This window comes from Mesocricetus auratus, unplaced genomic scaffold (genome assembly GCF_017639785.1).
Source record: "Mesocricetus auratus isolate SY011 unplaced genomic scaffold, BCM_Maur_2.0 Super-Scaffold_100020, whole genome shotgun sequence".
In the NCBI taxonomy this organism is placed as follows: Eukaryota; Metazoa; Chordata; class Mammalia; order Rodentia; family Cricetidae; genus Mesocricetus; species Mesocricetus auratus.
The window spans coordinates 22,076,478-22,095,640 of NW_024429201.1; the positions used below are offsets into that span (position 1 = coordinate 22,076,478).

The 19,163-nt window shown below is 38.0% G+C and overlaps 1 protein-coding gene across 1 annotated transcript in view; it reads right to left on the reverse strand.

Moving 5' to 3' along the window:
• Nucleotides 1-19,163, reverse strand: part of Ankrd31 (ankyrin repeat domain 31) — a 148,301-nt gene that overhangs the window by 125,069 nt on the left and 4,069 nt on the right. The window contains exons 3-4 of the mRNA XM_040729078.1: nt 16,846-16,955; nt 8,229-8,269 (exon numbers count right to left, since the gene is read on the reverse strand). Coding sequence (XP_040585012.1) covers nt 8,229-8,269; nt 16,846-16,955 — 151 coding nt within the window. The remainder of the gene's footprint in view (nt 1-8,228; nt 8,270-16,845; nt 16,956-19,163) is intronic.

A 19,163-nucleotide genomic window follows, 5' to 3' on the forward strand; every position in this document is an offset into this window, starting at 1 on the left:
AAAAACATATGAACATATATGTACATAAACACATACATATATAATATATATACATACAACATAAAATAAGATGTTCCAAAATATTAACAGTGGTTCTCTAAGCATTGCATTATATGGTATAGTCTTCCTTAGCCTTTTCTTTTTCATTTCTATAAATGAAATTACATTACTATTTGGGTAAAATGGGATTTTACAATAATATTTCTTAAAATTTTGGATATTTGGACTCTTACACTCTTATTTTTAATTTATTTTTATTTAAATTAGAAAAAGGCTGTTTCACATGTCAATCACAGATCCCTCTCCCTCCCTTCCTCTACTGCCCCCCACCAGCCCCCCATCCCATCCCCTTTCTGCTCCCCAGGGAGGGTGAGGCCCTCCATGGGGGGATCCACAAAATCTGTCATATCATCCGGGGCAGGGCCTAGGCCCTCCCCCATGTGTTCAGGCTGAGAGAGCATCCCTCTACATGTAATGAGTTCCCAAAGCCCATTCGTATGCCAGGAATAAATACTGATCTACTACCAGAGGCCCCATAGATTGTCAGGACTCTTACACTCTTGAGAACCCCAATAAACTTTTGTTTATGTGGCTTATATAGACATATTTAAATACAGAAATTTAAAAATGTTATATTTGTTAAATTTTAAATGACAGTAATAATTCAGTAATGTATTAGAATATTTAAATGAAAACTATATTATATAAAATTTTAAAAAATGAATAAGAAGAGCTGTGGTTGGGCTTGGCAGACAGAGGCTCAGCAGTTAAAGCACTTGTTGAATAAGTTTGAGGACCCAAATGTGGGAGAGTTTTCTTCTTTGATGTTGTTGAATATATTTTCTGTGCCTTTGAATTGGACTTCTTCTCCTTCTCCCATCCAATGTATTCTTAAGCTCCATCTTTGCATGGTGTCCTAGAATTAAATCTGACTTCTCAATGGAAACAATGAAAGCCAAAAGGTCCTGAACAGACATTCTACAGACACTCAGAGACCATGGATGCCAGCTCAGATTACTACACCCAGCAAAAATTTCAATCACCATGAACAGAGAAAACAAGATATTCCATTACAAAACCAGACAATATCTAGCCACAAATCGAGCCCTACAGAAATACTAAAGGACAACTCCAACCCAAGGAAGTTAGCGGCACCCATGAAAACAGAGGAAACAGAACCTCACACCAGCAATCCCCAAGGAAAAGAAAGATACCACCACTAAGAGCAAATATAACAGGAATTAAAAACCAATGACCATAATATTTCTTAATATCAAGGGTCTCAATTCACCTATAAAAAGACACAGGCTAACAGAATGGATAGGAAAACAGGATCCATCCTTCTGCTGCATACAAGAAACATACCCCAATCTCAAAGACAGACACTACCTAGGATTGGGAAATATTTTCTAATCAAATGGAACTAAGAAACAAGCTGATGTAGCTATCTTAATATCTAACAAAATAAGCTGGGCGGTGGTGGCACACACCTTTAATCCCAGCACTCGGGAGGCAGAGGCAGGCGGATCTCTGTGAGTTCGAGACCGGGCTGGACCGGTAGCCTCCAAAACAATACAGAGAAACCCTGTCTCGTAAAAACCAAAAAAAAAAAAATCTAACAAAATAGACTTCAAAATAAAATTAATCAAAAGTGACAGAGAACATCACAGGGAAAAGTCTATCAAGATGAAGTCGCAATTCTACACATCAACACCACAAATACAAGGGTACCCACAGTTGTAAAAGAATCTTTACTAAAGCTTAAACCATACATCAAACCCCACACACTAATGGTGGGAGACTTCAACACCCCACTCTCACCACTGGACAGGTCTCCAAGACAGAAGCTTAACAGAAATAAAAGAACTAACAGATGTCATGGCTCAAATGACTTAACAAACATCTATAGAACATTCCATCCAAAGGCAAAAGAATATACCTCCTTCTCCTCACCCCATGAAACCTTCTCTAAAATCAACCACACACTCGGTAACAAAGCAAGTCTCAACATATAAAAAAAAAGGTGAAATAACTCCCTGTATCTTATCAGATCATCATGATTTAAAGTTATAATTCAACAACACCACTAATTGCAGAAAGCCTACAAACTCATGGAATTTGAACAATGCTCAACTGAATCAGCACTGGGTCAAGGAAGAAATAAAGAAATTAAAGACTTCCTACAATTCAAAGAAAATGAAAAAACATAGTCAAACTTCTGGGACATTATGAAAGCAGTACTAAGAGGAAAGTTCATAGCACTAAATGCCTACATAAAGAACAAGGGAAAATCTTACACTAGCAACTTAACAGCACACCTGAAAGCTCTAGAACAAAAAGAAGCAAACTTTCCTAGGAGGAGGAGATGGCAAGAAATAATCAAATTGAAGGCTGAAATCAATAAAATAGAATAGAAACAATGAGAACAATACAAAGAATCAATGAAACAAAGAGTTGGTTCTTTGAGAAAATCAACAAGATAGACAAACCCTATCCAAACTAACGAAAAGACAAAGAGAAAATATCCAAATTGACAAAATCAGAAATTAAAGGTGCACATTAACAACAGACATTAAGGAAATTCAAAGAATCATTAGATCATACTTCAAAAATCCTGTACTCCAAGGAAAGACCTGAGTCCTGCTGGAACCTACCCTTGGCTTTCCCCAGACTGTGCACCCAGCCTCAGATGCTCCTGAGGACCCACGCCCACCCATTACCCCCTCCCTTGATCTCCCTGGGCCTGCCTCTGGGACCCGCCCAGTCAGGAAAGACCTGAGTCCTGCCAGAACCCACCCTAGGCTCTCCCCAGACCCCTGCCTGACCACAGCTGAGTTTGGGTCCTCCTGGGTACCCAAACCCACCCATCAGCCCTGGGTCTGCCCCTGGCATTGAGTGGACCTACCCAGTCAGAGAGGACATGAGTCATACCGGATCCCAGGCTCTCCCCTGACCGGGCACCCAGCCAGGCCTCAGCCTCAGGGAGACTAGTAGAAACAGAGAGATCCCCCCCACCTGCAAACACTCGAAGAAGGGATGGGAAGATGACAATAGAAGACACCAGGCAATAGAAAGACCAATATGACTCCACCAGAATCTAGAGATTCCACACCAACTATACCTGAAAAGCACAACAAAGATGAAGCAGAAGAGACAGACCTTAAAATTTAACTTATAAAGATGATAGAGACCCTCAAAGAGGAAACAAGAAAATCCCTTAAAGAAATAGAAGAAAAAACAAACCAAAAAATTCAAGAAATAAACAAATCTCTTAAAGAATCTAAAGAGAGCCAAGAAAAGACAAACAAACAAGTGAAGGAAACAACTCAAACAGTCCAAGCCTTGAAAACTGAAATGGAAACAATAAAGAAAACACAGAATGAGGGGATGCTGGAAATAGAAAAACTGGGTAAACGATCAGGAACTACAGATGTAAGTATAACCAATAGAATACAAGAGATGGAAGAGACAATCTCAGGTGGTGAAGACACATTAGAGGATATACAGTCATCAACCAAAGAAAATCTCAAGTCCAATAAATCCCTAACACAAAATATCCAGGAAATATAGGACACCGTGAAGAGGCCAAACCTGAGAATAATAGGTATAGAAAAAGGTGAAGAAATACAGCTCAAAGGTACAAAAAAACATATTCAACAAAATCATAGAGGAAAATTTCCCTAACCTAAAGAATATGCCTATGAAACTGCAAGAATCTTACAGAACACCAAATAGACTTAACCAGAAAAAGAAGTTCCCTCACCACATAATAATCAAAACATCAAACATACAGAATAAAGAGAAAATATTAAGAGCAGCTAAGGAAAAAGGCCAAGTAACATATAAAGGCAGACCTATCCGAATTACATCCGACTTCTCAATGGAAACTATGAAAGCCAGAAGGTCCTGAACATAATACCAGTAGCACGGACACTGAGATGGACACTTAATAAAATGGGACTCCCTGAAACTGAGAAGCTTCTGTAAGGCAAAGGTCACAGTCAACAAGACAAAAAGGCAGCCCACACAATGGGAAAAGATATTCACTAACCCCATATCTGACTGAGGGCTGTTCTCCAAAATTTACAAAGAACTCAAGAAGCAAGTCTCCAAAACATCAAAGGATGAAATTAAAAAGTGGGGTACAGAACTAAATAGAGAATTCTCAGTAGTCTAAAATGGTTGAGAGACACTTGAGAAAGTACTCAACATCCTTAGCCATTAGGGAAATGCAAATCAAAACAACTCTGAGATACCATCTCTCTCCTGTCAGAATGACTAAAATCAAAAACACTGAAGACAGTTTATGCTGGAGAGGATGTTGAGAAAGGGGAACACTCCTCCACTGCTGATGGGAGTGCCAACTCATTCAGCCACTTTGTAAATCAGTATGGAAATTCCTCAGGAGAACGGAAATCAATTTACCAAAAGATACAGCAATTCCACTCTTAGGCATATACCCAAAAGATGCAGATTCATACAACAAGGACATCTCTTCCACTATGTTCATAGTAGCATTATTTGTAATAGCCAGAACCTGAAAGCAACCTAGATGCCCCTCAACTGAAGAGCGGATAGAGAAAATGTGGTACATTTACACAATGGATTACTATTAAGCAGAAAAAAAAACAAACAATGGAATCTTCAAATTTGCTGGCAAATGGATGCCACTAGAAGAAACCATCCTGAGTGAGGTAACCCAGTCACAAAAAGACAAACATGGTATGCACTCACTCATATATGGGTTTTAGACATGGATCAGGAGAGTACCAACCTATAATCCCACCATCAGATAGTCTGGGAATCCTAAGAGGACCCTAAGAGCAATATGCATGGTACCCCAGATAAGGTGAATGAGCTAAGATCTCCTGAGCAGACTGGGAGCATGGGAGGGGGGAGCCTAGAAGAGGAGAGAGGGAGAGGAGGAGGGGAAACAAGGACATTGGGGGAAGAATAGAGGAGAACAAGATGAGAGGTACCATAATAGAGGGAGACATTATAGGTTTGGGGAAAGACCAGGCACTAGTGAGATTTCCAGAGATCTACAAAGATGACACTAACTGGCAAACTAATAATAGTGGAGAGGCCACCATAAATGCCCATCCCTGATTACGAGTTTGATGACTTCCTTATATGCCATCCTAGAACCTTCGTTCAGTGACTGATGGAAGCACAGGCAGACACCCACAGCTAACCATTGAACCGAACTGGAACCCAGTGACAGAGAGGGAGGAATGATGAGCAAAGGGGTCAAGACCAGGCTGATGAAACTCACAGCTGACCTAAACAAGGGGGAGCTCTTGGACCCCCATCTGATGGTTGGAGATCAACATGGGACTGATCCAGACCCCCTGAATGTGGGTGTCAATGAGGAGGCCTGGAAAATCTGTAGGGCCTTTGCAGTGGATTGGTGTTCGTCCTACGCATACAGATGAACTTTGGGTGCCCCTCCCACAGTGAGGGATGCTCTCTCAGCCTGATCTCTTGGGGAAGGTCCTGGGCCCTGTCCTAAACAAAATAGCAGACTCTGAGGATCCCCCACAGATGGTCTCACCCTCCCTGGGGATTGGAGAGGAGATTGGGTGGGAGTCTGGGGGAGCTGGTAGGGGTGTGGGAGAGTAGGGGGAGGGAGAGGGAGCTGGGATTGACACATGAAGCAAGCTTGAAATAAAAAATAAATATAAAAAATAAAAATAAAAACAATCCCTCAAAAACACACACAAAAAATACCCTGTACTCCACAAAATTAGAAAATTTAAAAGAAATGGACAATTTTCTGGATAGGTACTACATACCAAAATTAAACCAAGATCAAATACACAATTTAAATAGACTATAACCCCCAAGGAAATAGAAGCAGTCATCAAGTTTCCCAACCAAAAAAAGCCCAGTGCCAGACAATTTCAGTACAGAATTCTGCCAGAATTTCAAAGAATAGCTAAAACCAATACTCTTCAAGAAGTTCCACACAATAAAAGCAGGAGGTTCATTGCCAAACTCTTTTACAAGGCTACAGTTACCCAATCCACACAAAGATGCAACTAAGAAAGAGAATTACAGACCAATTTTCTTATAAACATTGATATAAAAATACTCAATAAAAATACTGGCAAACTGAATTCAAGATCAAAAACAAAAAATCATCCACCATGATCAAGTAGGCTTTATCCCAGAGATGCAGGGATGGTTCAACATATGAAAATCTGTCAGTGCAATCCACCACATAAATAAAAGTGTCTACAAGACATCTGTCCAGTTTTTCTGGCTTTTGGAGTCTCCATTGAGACACTGGGTGTAATTCTACCAGGTTTGCCTTTATATCTTGCAGCTTTTAATAGTCTTTCTTTGTTATTCTTGTTTAGTATTTTGATTATCATGTGATGCAGGGACTTTTCGGGTCCAATCTACTTGGTGTTCTATAAGCTTCTTGTACATTTATAGGCATGTCCTTTTTTAGGTTAGGAAATTTTTCTTCTATTATTTTATTAAATATATTTTCTGGGGCTTTTTTGTTTTGTTTTGTTTTGCTTTGCTTTTTTGAGCTAGGACACTTCCATTCCTATTGTTCTTACACTGGTCTTTCCACAGATTTCTTGGATGTTTTGTGTTATGAATATTTTAGACTTACCATTTTCTATGACCTATGAATCTATTTCTTCTATTGTGTCTTCAACGCCTGAGAGTTTCTCTTCCATCTCTTCTATTCTGTTGGTGATGCTTGCATCTATAGTTCCTGTCTACTTACCCAGATTTTTCACTTGCAGTATTCCCTCAGTTTGTGTTTTCTTTGTTGCCTCTATTTGGATTTTTCAGGTCTTGAACAGTTTTCTTCACCTGTTTTTTTTTTTTCTTGGCTTTCTTGTCATTCATTAAGGCATTTATTGATTTCCTCCATTTTTTTGTATTTTCTTGATTAAAGGATTTTTTTCATTCCCTCTTTAAGGATTTTTAAGATCTTCATAAAGTTGTTTTTAAGGTTGTTTTCTTGTGCTTAAGGTGCTTTGGAATATTCAGGTCTTGCTATCACAGGATAGCTGGGTTCTGGTGGTGCCATATTGCCTTGGCTGTAATTGACTGTATTCTTACACAGGTGTTTAGGCATCTGCATTTGGGATTATTATAGGTCTAGGTGCTGATTTCTGAGTTTGTCTTTGTTGGATAGGTGTTTTGTTTGTTGGTTTCTCTTTCCTCTTTGGTCTTCTGGTCTTTGTGGCCTGGATTTCTGGTGGCTGACATGCCCTCTGATTCATTAGGGAATCTCAGTCCAAGTTGTGGGTTGGCCTTCTGGAGACTAGCTTGGCCTTTGGTGCAGCAGAGGGTCTCTGATCTTATGACTTGTATGGCCTGCCCCTGAGCAGATGTCTGCCAGAGATGGGAGCAGGGCCTGTTCTTCTGACTGGTCCAGGTCTGCTATCTTAATCAAGCAATGTCCATAAAACTCCTATCGTCACATTGATATAAATTTCATGTACACCAAATCCCATGGTCTCTGGAGATAAGAGGATTAGCGAGAACCGAAGCGGGATGTAGGGAAAGAATGTTGGTTGCCTCAAAGCAGCCATACTAGGTCTGTACCCAGAAAAGATGCCTCCCCAACTCCCTCCCCCTCCTTTCACACTTACATCCATTAATCACATTCTTTAAGTAAAATTAGCATCATTTCCTTTTTATAATTAGCACATGGCAGTAAAAAAAAAAAAAAAGCCAAGATGACTACTACTATTGTTTGGCATTGCTGCCTTGGTTCTTGTGAAGGCCATTAAGCATTTCGCTATCATTGCTAAGCACTGTTGGTGCAAATGTAAACCCCATGGAAAGAGGCAAATAATATGTTAGTATTGTTAATAAAATAGTTTTTCCAGGTGTCCTAAAAGAATCTCAGGAACTACCAGGGAGTCTACAAACTGTATTTTGAGAACCATTGTTTTTCAAGAACTAGGGGAATATAAAGTTTCATTACTCCAAAGACTGTATTTCTTTGTACTATGCTATAAATTCACTGTTTAAATAAGATAAGCAGAAAGAAAAACTTACTTTAATCTAATTCAAGTTTTCATATGAAAGTAAATTTATCTTGAATGCTTATAAAACAATCTATATTTACCCTACTAACATTCTAGAATATCTAATTTCAAGTCTTATAAAAACAAAGATTCATCTTAACTGTGCAAACAGTAACAAAATAAACACCCTATAATATAATCAAGCCACAAGTCATTATACTTAACTGTAACAAAACTTGATTTTGTGTTGCTTCATCTTGAAAATCCTAAGGGGGAAAAAAGAGTAGGATTTTTTTCCAAACTAAGGAATGATAATATAATGAAACAAACAAAAAGGCATAACACTTCAGAAAATTCTTACATTAGTGTTTCTTAGCTTTTTAAATTTTTTTGAAATTATAATATAGTTACAACATTTCCCCTTATTTTTCCTCCCTTTAAACTCTTCCTTATACCCTTCTTTGCTCTTTTAAATTGGTGGTCTCTTTTTCATTAACTGGTGTGTGGGGGGGGGTGTGGATGTGGGTGTGTGTATTCCTAAACACACAAACATAGTATGCTCAGTCTGTACAATGCCACCATTTGGTATTGAACAACCAATTGGTGTGCTCTTCCCTAGGAAAGTCTATCTCTCCCACTCTCAGCATTTCTCATTTTCCTGTAGTTCTCTGTATAAAGTTGAGGTCTTGTGAGCTTTTATTTTTTGGGGGGTGGAAACAATATACATAACGTTCCATCTCAGCTATTTTTAAGTGCATAATTCTGGAGCATTAAGTAACTTACATTTTGCACAACTATTACTACCATGCATTTCCAGAACTTTCTCATCTGAAACTCCTCAGCTCAAAGTCCATGTATTTTAAACACAAATTCCCCAGTTCCTTCCACCTTCACTGATGGCTATCTACTTTCGGTCTCTATGAATCAGACTTCTCTAGAAATATCATGGAGTAGGTACCATACAGTATTTGTTATTTTGTGAATGGCTTATTTGACACAGTACAAGGCTGATCCATGGTGTAGAATGTATCAGTATATTCTCCTTGTTTAAGGTTGAATAACTTCCATCGACTATATAACAAATACTACTTACCCACTCACCATTTTTGGCTATTGTGAATCAATACTGCTATAGAATAATTCTGCAGTGAACAGGAGTATAAAACTTTCTTCAGATTCTTATTTTCTCTTCTTTCAGGTATAGATTCAGAGGTGGAATTGCTAGACCATGCAGCATTCTATTGCTTAATTTTGGGGGGCAGGTATCACCATACAATGTACCATTTTACATTCATACATGTAAAACTCAAAGGTTCCAAGTTTAGGACATCCTTTCTAACTTTTATTTTCTGTTGTTTGCTTCCTGTATAGTCATCTTTTTTGGGGGGGGGTTTACGAGACAGGGTTTCTCTGTATTGTTTTGGAGGCTATCGGTCCAGCCTGGCCTCGAACTCACAGAGATCCGCCTGCCTCTGCCTCCCGAGTGCTGGGATTAAAGGTGTATGCCACCACCGCCCGCCCTGTATAGTCAACTCAATAAGTGTGAAATGATAACCTCAGGAAGATTTAGTTTGCATAGTTCTTTTTGGGCTTATTAGTTATTTATATATCTTCTTTGGTAAAATATCTATTCAAGTTCTTTGCTATTCCCCTTCCTTTTTTTCTTTACAGTATTGGCAACTGAACCAAGGGACTCATGCATTCTAGGCAACCATTCTACTACTGAGCTGTACCCTTGCCTTCATTTTAGTTCTTTCACCTTCCGACAGTTTTCCAATATGGGCTTGAATTCACTATAGCCCCAGCATGCCTTGCACTTGCAATCTTCCTGTCTCTGTGTCCCGAGTCTGTGTTATTACAGGGCGAGGCCAGTAGACCTAGCCCTTTTCTCATTTTCTAATTAAATTGTTTTTGTTCCATTGCAAGAATTCTTTGTAGCCTTTCATGATCAATTATTTTTTATTTTAATTACATCTAAATTACCAATCTTTCTCTTGTCTATACTTTGAATGTTATTGAAAAAAAAATCATTGTTAAGCCCAATGTCATGATCCTTTCCATTATATTTTCTTCTAATTGTTACTTAGTTTATACATTTTCCTTAACTTACTTGGTATAAAAATAAGTTGTTATTTTTCCCATTACATGACTAAACACCTGACAGAAGCAATTTAAAGAAGGAAAGATATTTTCTTGGGCTCACGGTCCAGATGTCATGAATTGTGGCAGGACAGTAACAGTGGTTGGGCGCTGGGATGGCAGGAGCTTGTGGCACAGATTGCTTACATTAGTAGACCAGAAAAAATAGGGCTGGGAAGAACCTTCTGCTTTCTGACTCACTAGGCTTTACTTCTTAAGTAAGGTTCCATGAACTCCCAAAATAGTGCCATCTGCTGGGGACCAAATATTCAAGTAAGTGAGGCTGTGTGGGACATCCAAACAATAACGTGAGGCGTGAGCAAAGGGAAAGGGAAAGGAATTTCACTCCACATGTCTCCCCTCTTCATTGATCTATGATGATTTTGCCTTGCTCAGTTTAAAAAGAACCTTGCCTTAAATATGTTGTCAGCATTTAAAATATTTCTCTGGAGGTCCCTGTCTCTTTCTATGATTTAGAAGTACAACTTTCTGAAAATAATACCATTGGCCTTAATGCACAAACATTTTAACAATAGCACTAATACAATCCTATTTTTAAAAAAATCACAAAGACACACACAAATCATGATATATGAGAACTTCCATCTTTTTTTCAATTAATGTTCAGTGTATGTGGATACATGCATATGTAGCTTAAATGAAGTTATCCTACTTGGACTGATAATACTCTGCCAAACACCCACAGACTGCCTTACAAAAACTCCAATACCAAAGACAAGAAATCTTCTTTGGAGTTGTTGGTCAGGGGACTATAAGATACTTCCAAAACAATAGAGGTTATTGCTGTGGCCCTTGGTTACCTCTGAGGGGTTGAAGGTAAGTCCCTATTGTTCAAGACATCATGCATTTCAAACACAACACCTGGAGGCTCTAAGCTGGATCTGACCTGAAAGTCTCTTCCCTGTTTTCCCTAAGGACAAGCTTTCATAGTATCAGGAGGGGCCATGGAAACTTCCAAAGGAGGGAAGCAACCTATAGTCCTACCCAGTGCAATGCTTATAAAATACAATGACAACCAGTATGGCAGGATATCCCTAAGGGTGCAATAGTAGCACTTAATTCTTGGCTGTAACCAACAGCTCTCCAAATGAACTTAAGGTCCCTTAACTAGAAAGAAACCAGGTCTGACACAGAAAGCCTAGTCAACCATCTAGGGCTAGTGAGATCATAGGTCTTAAAAGAGAACCTAGTACTGCCATTTTACAAAACCAGCAGAATTCCTAACTGCATTATAAATATCTACCCTTATAACCATAGAAAAGTGGAACTTTCAACCTTCATCAAAGAAACTTCTCTTTGCAACCAAAGAAGACCTTTACAGAAAAGTACAATTGATTAAAATATAGAGAAACAAATGACCATGGAGTGCCCAGCCACAATTGATACATCTACAGCACAACTCCTACACCTAAGGCTTGGGGAACATCACAAAAGAGATAACCGAAAGACTGTAAGAACCAGAGGACCAAGAAAGTTGTTGTGAAATTATGCCTCCTAGAAATGGCAAGGATGCTTCACTTATGATACCTCAACAATACTGATGTCTAAACAAGACCCAGAAAAACACATTAATAAATGCATAGCATGGAAAGAGGAAATCTCATGGTGCTCTACCCATTAACAAAGAACTACAGGCAATAAAGGAATGCTAAAAGTAGGAAAACAGTCCTCTACAGGGAAGGGACAAAATAATGTAATATTTTAATTTAAAAATAAGTAAGGTGAAATTTTAACTTTAAAAAGCTTGAGATAACAAACACAATTACAAATGTACTATAGTTAGCCAAAGGGAATCAAAATAAAATATTTCCCCCTTTGCTCTATGGCTTTCTATTACTTCAAATAAATGTTTCAAAATTTGAAAATAAATCACCTTCATGTTCTCCAATTAATGTTCATGCTATTCACTGACTATGCAAACTACAGATATCAAAGTACCCTTCTACACAAGCTTTATAAAACTTAAGAGACTCAAAGGTTAGAAGACAAAACTAACCTCACCCCAGAATCAGTTCACTAAGAACGTACCTACATGCTTCTCGATACTGCTACTGAGGCAATTAGAGTCCCTTCTTGTAGTTCTTAGTCTCATTAATAAAATAATTTAAGAAAGGACTCAAATGGAAACTTGAAAAAATGTATTAGCATTTAAAAGAAAAGCCCTAGGGCAGCTGAGCAGAGCAAAGAAAAGGGGGGGTAAAGTCATGTTTGAGATAAGCTGGCATAGAGGTTAGCCACACAGCATAAAAGGAGCTTTAGAGGAGTAAGAAAGCCAGAGCACAAAAGCAAACAAATAACTAAACATACTTAGGTTTTGAAAGAAAAAGACAAGAAAAGAGTCAGTCTGTCAGAAAGACTCAGACAAACTACATAGAGCTCATAGGGGCTGTGCCAGGACATGAGAATTCTGGGAAGGAAAAATACAATATTTCATTAAAAGGATAATTAATTATCCTGCTTATCTCTTTAGCATGGAGTAAGGTGAGCCCACCTTCCTAGCGCTGAATGAAAACCAGGTGCCAGCCCAATTTGGATTACCTTTTATGTTTTGAGTAGTTTATAATGTAAGGTCTCCATACAGGCTTATCTAGTAGGTCCCCACAGGGCCTAAATTAAGGCTACTGAAACAATATTTCTGCATCTCACAAAACAATTCATTCAGATGCCTGTCTTGCCCATTTCACTTATCTTCATGAAAGACCAATGGATTTTCCTATGGAGGGCAACTACTAATGATCATTCCCACATGAAGTAATTACAAAGACAACTGTTTTCTTTTTCTCTCCTCCACAAGCAGCAACTCCATGAAGAGCTAAAGACAGTAAACACAATGGTGACTGATGTTATTTCTTTATCCGTTAACAAACTGGAAGAATGCACTTCCACCAGCTTTTTCACAAGAGACCTACATTGCTAGCTGCCTCTTTTATATACATGACTACATTTTTTCTAGCTCCTACATCTTCATGTTTTGACCAGACATTAAAATATATAGGTACTTTATTGTATTATTTTTTGAAAATAAAATTTAAGAGATAAAGTTAACTGATTTAATTAGGAAGATCTAACAAGAACCAAATCTGCTTATGAGTTTAACTAAAGAAATTATCCTTTACTATGTTGTCACTCTCTTCAGCTCTCCAGATGGATTACTGAGATTAGTAAAGCCAGTATAAACAACAAAAAAAGGTCAGAATAAATACTTTGATTCTTCATGAAAACTCAGTATCTCACACAAACTACTTTCACATGCATTAAAGTAGATTACTCATAACAGATATTCAGCATTTTAATTAATAAATCATGGGTAACATTTCCCTAACATATATTTCTCTTGAACTGAGGAGCCTAAATTTGGTGATTTTCATGCAATTTTAAAATATTAAGGAAGAAATATTCTAAATATATATATGACTGCTCATTAGGGGCTGTTACCTGTACACACAGTACCATGTATACATTGCTTCAGTATTAGTAAATGCCAAAATGGTTGTTTGACATTTCACTTGTTAGCATTTAAGAATAACTTAAACACAAAGTGATTGCATTAAAAATGTCTTGGCTCAAGTTAAGTCAGGTTCCAAAGTCCTGTTTTAATCCTACTACTTTCCAGAAACAGTTCTAAATCACCACAAGTTCTTGGCAGCAAGGGCAACTATAGGACTGTAAGAATTAAATCAGGATGAGTTCCTGAGTCACGAAAGGGACACCAATAGTATTAATGACCATACTGGTGGAGACAAATTGCTCCTTGTTCAATGGCAGAGTGTTACTCAGCATGCACAAGAATACAGATTAAATCTCTAGCAACACTAAATAAATAAACAAGTAAATAAGTAAATGTTGGTCTCATCCAAGCCACCCTCATTTAAATGTCTACTCAGATAGATACCTAGCAGTCTAGTCAAGTTAACACACAACATCATGCCAACTACTCAGATAGATTCGTATGTTTCCAATTTTCTCTCTAGATAGATCACTAAGTTCTTCAAAGTAAGACTTTAGGCATACAAGAATGTAAAACTGTGTCATGATTTAAACCTGAATGTCCCTCCCCTCTTCACAGGCTAAAGACTTGATGCCAGATGGTAACACTATTGGGAAGTAGTGGCAATGTAAGAGGTCTATTGTATATTGTAGGAAGCAGTCCAATCCTTTGACGAGTGCATTTGGCTCTTCCTGTGTTCTGTCTGCCTGTCCTCACTCCTCTTCTACTCTAACTCTTTCTCAGCTGCCATAGTGAGAGCAGCTCTACTGTGCGTATGTTGCCTTCCATGATGTCCCGCCTTACCACAGGTCTATAGGGATGAAAACAGAACTCTGGACACTGTTGACCAAAATAAATACTTCAATTTGATTTTCTTGGGCATTTTGCCACAATGGTAAAAAGTTAATATAAACTGCTTGTCATATAGTAATAAAGAGATTAAACAAGGTTATTACAATGTTGAGCAAAAAGTAATGAGAATGAACTAATGTAGAGCCTGCTATCTGTATTTTTAATTAACATGGTAGACATCAAACTACAGATCTTCCTTCCCAGTCTATACTCATCTATAATAGCTCATCACATCCAAAACAAGTCTTCTTTGAAGCAAATTGCTGCCTCGCATTTTACTTTTTAGGTAGAACTTATTTTAGAAGTCTGATTCAAGTTATAAAAATAATATTTTTTCTTTGGGAAAATATTTTTTAATTTCTGACACATTAAATTCCCCTCAGATAGTTAAATTTCTAAAGGTGTCTCTTGATAGAACACAAAGCTAGATGAAAGTAGCAACATGTAAAGTTTACTATAGCCCAAAACAAATGTGGGCATAAAGAAAAGTTAAAAGAGGGACAAATATTAATTATTCATTATCTTTCACATCCTAATTTTAAAATGAACATATGGCTAATTTACTATCTAATGATAACCTCTGAAAGGCACAATCACTAACTCGGAAGCATCTAAGGCAATTGTGCCCAAGTTGCTGACCACTGGAAATGACCTGGGAGACTCCAACAATGGATGTTTCCAGGTTCTACCCAGTACAGGTCTGGTAATACATATTTTTTTTTAAAAATTACTCTAAGCACTATGATAATTAAGGATTCAAAACCATATTCTAAGGAACAAATGAGGGCCTGGTACAAAATCGCATCACAAATGCTTATCAAATAAGCAGGAAATTTTTCTGAAAGGCTAGGAACATAGTTTACTGCTACAGTACTCATCTGTTGAGGGTAAGGGTTCAATCGCCAGAGCCACAAGAAAAAGGAAACATACATATATGAATATACATATTCACATGTACATACATATTTCAGTTACAGAAGCTAGCTGAAAACGATTTTTTCTTTCTTTTTTTTTTGGCGGGGAAGGAGTGATGTTGAGACAGGGTTTCTCTGTATGGCTTTGGAGCCTGTCCTAGAACTCGCTCTGTCGACCAGGATGGTCTCAAACTCACAGAGATCCACGTGCCTCTGCCTCCTACCTGCTGGAATTAAAGGCATGCGCCACCACTGCCAGGCTATTTTTTTCTTAACTCAGAAATTTAAAAAGAAAAATTTAAGCAAACAAATTATTAGAAGGCAAACACAGGTATCTCGGTTTCAAGGAAAAAAATATTTGGCATTGAATCTCCTCTTTTTATCAACAATAATGCATGAAGTATACCTTCCTAGGTGTGGTATTAAATAAATCTTCAGTCACCTTTGGAACTCCTGTCATTTCTACTATTAAAACATATGAATGGGGAGAGGGTCTTCATATGCATACGTACAGAGGTGTGAGTAAACCACATACACATATGCATGTGCATCCCTACACACACACACACACACACACACAAAACATCCTCCTGGGGGAAGAGGGGAGGGGAGGGGAGAGGAGGGAAGGGAAGGGAGGAGAAGGGAGGGAGAGAGAGAAGGAGAGGGAGAGAGAGAGAGAGGAAGGGAGTAAGGGAGAGAGAGGGGGGGAGGGTAGCTCATGTCTGCAGTTCCAACACTTAGGAAGCAGAGGCAGCTCCCCCACCATGCTAATTCAGGCACTATGCTGGCCTGCCCCTGTCACCTGGCAGAATGCAACTCAGGCAGTGTCCTGGTCAGCCCAGGTGCAAAGGACCCCTTTAAGAGAAAGACCTCCCTCTCTTTCCTGCTGTTCCCCTGGGGTAGACAGGACTCTTCCTGTCTCCCTCTTCTCTTCTGTCCTGTGTCTCTATGCCTCTTTAGCTCTTTTCCCTTTCCTTCTCCCTCTTCCCTTTCTAAAACTAACTATACACACACTCCCATACAAAGATAACAGAAGGTCTTTAATGCTACATATCTCAAATTATACAACACACACTGGTATTTTCTTCACATACTTTAAAATGAATGGATACAAAATAGAAATAAAAATAATAATAATTATCATATCCTATGGCTAACTTTTACTACCTTACGTCCACTGAAAAAGAAAATTGGAAAAGTAAAAAGGGAAATACTTTAAATTCTCTGTCCTAAAACAAATGACCTTCATCAAATTAGCAACAAAGAAATTGAACGATTGCTTTTAAAGATATAATAACTGAACAAAGTAAGAGAACCAAAACAGTAACAGACAAAAAACAAAAACAAACCAAAAAAACTCATAATTAGTAATATGCCAGACAGCAGTTCCAACTTTTGATAGGTATATGTTCAAACAACATCAAAGTACCTGTAATACTCGGTCCTCACTAAGAGTGGGCATCTCCTCATTTTTATTCTTTTGTTCTTCTGAGTCCTTTCTGAATTTGAGCCCAAGTTGAATCACAGGGGAAGGCATTTCTATAATGATATAATTAATCAATAACGTGCACTAGTTTTATTATTCTACTTTTATATAAATTCAAGAAAATTGTTTCTTTTGGTCTTTCAAGACAGGGTTTCTCTGTGCAGCTTTGGAGCCTGTCCTGTCACTCCCTCTGTAGACCAGGATGGCCTTGAACTCACAGATATCCACTCTGCCTCCTGAGTGCTAGAACTACAGGTGTGCACCACCACTGCCAGGCCTGAATTCAAGAATTTTATAAATATGGTAAAATGTCATTTGACAAGGGACTGATGTTACATATTATTTAATGGTAGGGTGGATGTTTAGCATATGTGAGGCCTGGGTTCAAATCCTAGCACAGTCCAAAAGATTATATATCATAGTTTCTTAACTGTGACTTTTATATGTCAATATTGTTTTATTATTTCTTAGTAGGGGATCATGCTGCATTGAACAAAACAATGCATGGTATTTCTTGGCCTCAGGATAAAGGATTGCAATGAGTATGTATAGAAAATTTTATACACTAGAACTGGGGAGATTCTTTTTTTTTTTTTTTTTTTTTTGGTTTTTACGAGACAAGGTTTCTCTGTATTGTTTTGGAGGCTATTGGTCCAGCCTGGCCTCGAACACACAGAGATCCACCTGCCTCTGCCTCCTGAGTGCTGGGATTAAAGGTGTGCGCCACCACCGCCCGGCAAACTGGGGAGATTCTTGGTGAATAAAATGCTTGTTGTCATTTTGTTAAAACATCCTGAGCTAAAACATACTTTATCATTCAACATAAAAAGTTGCCTCAGAAGTAACTATATGATTTTTTTCCAAATACACAAAGATCTTAAGATACTAATGGCACAGAAATAATCACAAATGAATTTGCAACATGCGCATAGAAATATTTAATGTGTCATGGCCCAGCAAGATGGTTCAATAGGTAAAGTTGCATCCTGCCAAGGCTGACCACCTAAATTCAATCTCTAGGACACACATGGTAGAAGGAGAGAACCAACTCTCACAGTTGTTCTCTGATATATACATACACAAAATAAATAAAGCAATTTATAAATTAATATATCAGAACCATAGTGTTTTAAACAGAATAAAATGGAATAGTCATATATCATAATGAGACAATTAAGTGTACTATTGAAACAATAAAATTAGAATTCTTCTTTTCCCATATTCAAAAATATCCTAAACATATTAAGCGTTGAAGAGTGAAAGCAAACTAGAGATACAGCTCAGCCAGCAGAGCACTTATTCATCCTAAAAGCACAAGGACATGAGTTTGGCTCTAGAGCACATGTAAAAGTTCTGAGTGTAATGGCACATGTTTATAATCCTAGCACCAGGGAGGTAGAGACAAGATGATCTCTAGGGCTTACTGTACAGCCAATTTAACCTAATAAATGAGATCCAGGCCAATGAAAGATGCAGTCTGAAATGCAGACAGCATTTCTGAGAATGAGACCCAAGGATATCCTCCAATCTAAATGGGTGCATGTGCACACACACACGCACGCGCACACACACACACACACACAAATTTTTAAAAGGAGAAACCAGAGCCTATTACTCAACCTGTGTAAAAATTCACTTCAAAATCAGTTAAAACCTTAATGTAGAACCTAAAACTTTGAAATTTCTAGAAAATACTTCAAGATACTGGCATAATGATTCTTCTAGAAAGGACACCAATACCACAAGAAATAATCTCAAAATAGTCAAACGAGATTACATGGAAATAAAAAGCATCTATATATCAAAGGAAACAATGACCACAGTGAGGAGACCACCTACAGACTGGGAGAAACATCTCTGCCACACATCAGATATGGGATTGACAGCTAGAGTGCATAAAGACCTTCAAAGATTAAAAACCAAGAAAAATTATCTAATCAGAAAATACTATGACACATGCCTTTAATTCCAGCAATCAGGAGGGAGAGGTAGGTGGATCTCGGTTATCAGATCTCAGTCAGCCTGGTCTACAGAGGGAGTTCCAAGAGAGCTACATAGTGAGATCCTGTCTCAAAAAGTCAAAAACAAACAAAAAATGTACTGATAAAATGAATAAGAGAATTCTCAATAAGACAAACATAAAGAGCCAATAAATATTTGAAAAAATGTTCAGCATCCTTAGCTGTCATGGGCATGCAAATTAAAACTGCTGAGTTCCATCTCACACTAGTTGTAATAATTATCATCAAGAAAGTAAATAC